We start from the raw sequence: 5206 nt of genomic DNA, 5'->3' as shown, positions 1-5206 counted from the left end.
CGTGCCAGAACCTCAGGTATGGGGTTAGGGGAGGACTGCGGGCAGGGAAGGAGCCCTGGAAAAAGCGGCTCCTTGTCCACCCAGTGGATGGCGCTCCCTGCTGCAGCCACTCGCAGTCCATGCAGAGCTGTCCTGAGCAGGCACAGGCAGCCCCACATGGGCTGCAACCACAGGGCAGTGGCCATGGGGCGAGGCTGCTTTTCCCACACTCAGCACCAGCTTGTAACTCACCTCCGCTGCCAGCGTGGGCCCTGCGCTGGCTCCAGGCTTGCCCATCGGGGCGACACCATGGCAGTAGCAGCTCCGCACCCCTCCCCCCCACTTGCCATGCTGGGCAGTGTTTACTGCTGTTGCTGCTGCCCGCCCAGAGCTCACATGCTGGGCAGCCCAGAGGTGGTGGCAATCACTGCCCGGTGTGGCAAGTAGGGGAGCCGCAGCTGGTGCCTCCATGTGCAGCCCCAGTGGGCGAATCCAGAGCCATCGTGAGGCCCAGGCTGGCAGCAGGGGCGGGTTACAAGCTGGTGCTAAGCATGGGAAAAGTGGCCCCTCCTCTACCCTATGGCCAGGGCCCCACACTACAGCCGCTCGCAGCCCACATGGGGCTGCCTTTGCCTGCTCAGGACAGCCCTGCATGGGCTGCAAGCGGCCTGATCAGGGAGCACTGGCCATGGGGAGTAGGAGGGGACACTTTTACCCATGCTCAGTACCAGCTCATTTCCTGCCAGAGAACAGGGGGTTGAGGCTGCACGCTGCCCCCCACCTGTACCGTGGGGCTGGAGGGCACTGGGAGTGAGCAGGTGCATGGGGCCCACACCGGTGTCCCAGGGCTAGCACTGGTGGGGCCCAGAGCAGGGCAGCAGGAGTACAGGGTCCCAGCTGGCAGGGGCTCTATACAGCTGGGCCAGCTCCCCCCTCTCCCTGCTGGTGCAGCCCAGCCCAGCTCCACAGACCCCTGCCAGCCTGCACCCCACTCTGGGCTACACAAGTGCTGACCCTGAGGCATTGGTCCCAAGATGGTTACCAGGGGGTGGGACACCTGTCAAGGGGTGGGGCTACCCATGCTTGCCAAAACTGAATAAGCGTCCATCCACCCAAAATAACTGCCCGCCCCCGCCATAGGCTATGCTTCACACTTGGGGAAACAGCACATGATAACAGTATTTTAATATTATTAACATATTATTGTATCACTGATAGAATAATCCATTTTTCTAAGCTATTATTATCCTAGTGGTGTGTTTCATACAAAAGGCTGCATTTTCATCTCAGCACTTAGAATGTATTCACTATTAGTTCTGTTTATCCAGATACAAAAGGTCAGCACAAGGCCATCTGCAACAAAGCTTACTTCACCACTTCATTCAGAATAACACAGGAAAAAAAATTACACATGCTCAAGGCAGCTCTGAACTTATGTGCTACAACAGGTCTTTAACTTGGCATCAAAAAGGCTTTCATTGTTCTTATGATTCTTCAAACCTCTGAATTGACTAACTGAAGCTATTATTCCATCCCATAGTAAACAATAGAGGGATTGGGCTGGAATCCTGGATCCTATGGCTGGCCACATATAGGGAGTATAGATGTCATCCGCCTCAGCTCATCTGGTATATCCAGGCACAAAAAAAAGTAACTCAAGAAAATGGAAAGAAAATCTGACCCATTGACAATAGAGTTTATTTCCCCCTCAATCTTTCTACTGTGATTCTATATTAGTAGCAGTAGGACCAAAGTAAAAAAAAAATACTTACAGTTCTTTGCATTAGTAGGGGAGCTTCGGAGCAACCTATCCCTTCATCATTAAAACGTGATTCCATATTGATTATGTCATCAATAACCTCCTCCATCTAATAAACGATAATGTAAAACTAATCATTACAAATGAGCCATATTTTTGGTTTAGGAAACAAAAGAGAATATAATCCTGACCAGTATCATAACAATACAACTATTAAAAGCAAAGATCACACTCTTTTACTGCAAACAAACTCTTCTAGCTGAGCTGTGCATTCATATTTCTTACTTCCTCTGAGTAAAACAAAAGTGTTTGTGGTTCATTGTTACTTTCCCCCTCCCTGAGTACCAACAGTCCTCAACCCAGTCCTTTTTTGAGCCACACCAAGATCAGATGTCAGGAGGCTGTGGGCAACTAATAACCAGCATCCCCAACTCCTACTCAAGTGTCATATCCGTAACACATTTGTCTGCTGTTCCAGGAAGGCTGCAAGGACTCTGTGGTTATTCAAGAGTCTGAGTCACTCATGCCACAGTGTTTCACACCATGGCCAAAATTCAGGAGGCCAATTTACATGATGAGTTTTGAAACATAAAAAGGACACATATTTATATACAATAGATACTAATCCAACCTTCTCATCTCTCTCTTTTTTTAATCAGAGCACTGAAAAAGTAAGTGAAATTGAGGGGGGAAGAATCCCTTTTTCAAATGTCAGTAGAGGTTCAGCTTAGTTTCAGTTTGGGTTTGGTTTAAGTTTTAGACAGTTTTGATTGGTTCACAAACTCTGGTTGTCTCTACAAAGCAGCCAAGTCAAAACACTTCTAATGTTGTTGTCTGTACGTTAGATTTGCTCAGCTGATGAAGGCTTGCATATGGGCCTCTATACCCCTGAGAAGTTTTTAACGGAGAAATGGGTGGAGCAGCTGCATTGGGTGCCTGGATTCCTGCTATATGGAATAGGACTTCATGCTGCTACTGCCAAGACAATCAAGAAATAGCTGTGCACTTCCAGTAGCTCTGTTCAATTGCCATGTGCCAGTTGTCAGTAACATCTGTGGAGGAGGAAAAATACGCTAGACCCACAAGCTGGTTACAAGCAAAGGTATTGGATTTACATTTCCCCAGCCTCTTCACGTACTTGCTGCACGACTATTCAAGTCGTATACATTTTTTTACCCTGCGATACTTCTCTGTTCATAAGAACTATTTTATTCCACTTAAAGTCCTTCAGATGACAAAGAATCTCACTTTATAACAGAATATGAATTTTCCTTTTTGCTAGTATGCAACAGCTCTTGAAATCTATTGAAAGACCAAACAGACTAAAGATCAACAATCTACATCTTGTCTGCAACATATACAGGCCAGATCCTCAGCCAAGTGGTGATCTACATCAATCTATACCTGCTGTAGAACTGGCTCAGATGCAAATATACCAGTGAACTGAAAAATTAATAAACGGTTGTTACATTTACACCTTAGACTGCTTTGGTATTTAATTTTATTATATATTTGGACTGATATTTTTAGAGAGAAATAACTTTGGAAAAGTGTTTGCCCCTCAAAGCAAATATGCAGAACATTCATGACAATATTTTACTTTCAACTTGTATATTTTTCAGGTGTTTTTTGTATACGCATGCTCTGAATTTTGTAGTACTTTAAGGGTCCGTTCCTGCAAAAACTAACGTACACTGACATGCTTATTGATCGCCATGGAACTGTCTTTTTAAAACAAGAGCATTCTGGTGAATGAATGTACAAAATAAGACCCTAGAAAAGGAAACATTGAAGCGCTTACACAAAAACTGGCATCTACATTCAGTTTTTACTCACAAGTAATACAAGTTGTGCCAAATAACATTTTCCCCCCTCAGAAAAGCAATCACTATTTCCCCCTGCTTTCCTTTGACCTTGGCTATATCTTAGATCTACATGTCATACCGCATTCTCATGTTCTTCTCCAAGAGGCAATAACTTGGAAACTGGACTTTCCGGATCACCAATATCACTGACAGGAGGCATGTGTCCATTTCTTAGTACAGGCGCAACTCCTGCAGGCTGGGCTGTATGCGAATGGGACAGTGAGAGTGTCTGGCTGGAAAGTTTGGTATCAAGCATCAGGTACTGTTTCACTTGATGTCTCTGGCTCTGCTGTACGTGATATCTAGATTGATTTTCCAAGTGTGTTTGTACCTATGGAGAAAAAGAAAAAAAAACCTGTTGAAGTCTGTATTTATCAGTATGATTTGTTATCTATAAAGGCAGCTGAAGAACAGCTGAAGAACTGACATTTATGCTAGACATTTATAACTGTTATTATAAATCTCTAATTTTTTTTAAGACTTCATTCCATTTAGACAATTAAGTACTTTACATTTTCCTCCAAAATAGCTATATGATTTGTTTAAACAACTATTTGGAAAAATTCAATCACTATGCATAATCTTGAGGCTACATTGCAATTATATCACATCTCTTTTCTTTTTCAAACTGATGATTGGTCTATAATTAAAAATATTGACTATCCTTACATAAAATGGTAACAAATGTATGCTAAACTAAACATCACGCCATACATATTGTTTTGAGTCTACCACAGCAAACAAATGTATAAATCAAAACATAGGGCAGAGTAACTAAACAGCAAAAGATATTCATTGAATCTGATAACATATATGATTGGCTCACCTTATAGTAAGAGCAGTCTGGTAAATGAGGCATTTTTGCAAAAAGAAAAGGCAAGGCAGTGAATGGGTGCTCACTATTCCCAAACTGTGCAGTCCTTTAGAGTCTCTGCTTGAAGAATTACATTTTTTTTAAGACAGCAGGACTTAATTTATAAAGTGGTCATGCCAAAAGACCTAATTGAGTAAGACTTGGGCCATCCTTTGATTGCACAGATTGACAGTTACTACTTCAAAAGACTCCCATTTCAGATCAATGTCACATTCCTATAATTTAACCACCACAGCAGTACTGCATACACAAACTATACTGTCATTTCAGCCCTGTGGCTTTCTTTCCATGCTATGGTATGACTAGTCACAAATTTCTTGTAATAAATTTTCCTGAAACAGCCTTTGTATAAGCATGTTTCATTTTGGTCAGTAATGGTAAAGCTTGGTTTGCAGCCATTATTTCCTCTATTTTCTTCATTCCACTTAAACTGATTTTTAATTCCCCTAACATGTATAAGCAGAGATAAATAACCCATATAAAAATGTATTGGACTCAAATTAGCTACATTTTGCTACAATATTGCACTACTTATATTATTTTAATAGTGTTAAACTGGTCCATTTAGAATTATTTTAATTACAGTTACATAAACTAATTTCTAGGCATAGAAAAAGATTTAAATCTGTAATGAAGACACACACACACACACAAACACACTATTAATTATACTGATATAAGTTTTCAAGTTAAGTACAATTTTATTAAAAATAATGATATAAAAATAGA

At 42.2% G+C, this 5206-nt stretch overlaps 1 protein-coding gene across 1 annotated transcript in view; it reads right to left on the bottom strand.

Moving 5' to 3' along the window:
• TFEC (transcription factor EC) overlaps positions 1–5206 on the bottom strand; it is a 97942-nt gene that overhangs the window by 71420 nt on the left and 21316 nt on the right. The window contains exons 2-3 of the mRNA XM_019514542.1: positions 3683–3934; positions 1752–1847 (exon numbers count right to left, since the gene is read on the bottom strand). Coding sequence (XP_019370087.1) covers positions 1752–1847; positions 3683–3859 — 273 coding nt within the window. The 5' untranslated portion in view covers positions 3860–3934. The remainder of the gene's footprint in view (positions 1–1751; positions 1848–3682; positions 3935–5206) is intronic.

This window comes from Gavialis gangeticus, unplaced genomic scaffold (assembly GCF_001723915.1).
Source record: "Gavialis gangeticus isolate Ggan-Ray unplaced genomic scaffold, GavGan_comp1, whole genome shotgun sequence".
Taxonomy (NCBI): domain Eukaryota; kingdom Metazoa; phylum Chordata; order Crocodylia; family Gavialidae; genus Gavialis; species Gavialis gangeticus.
This window is presented reverse-complemented; position numbering and strand designations above follow the sequence as displayed.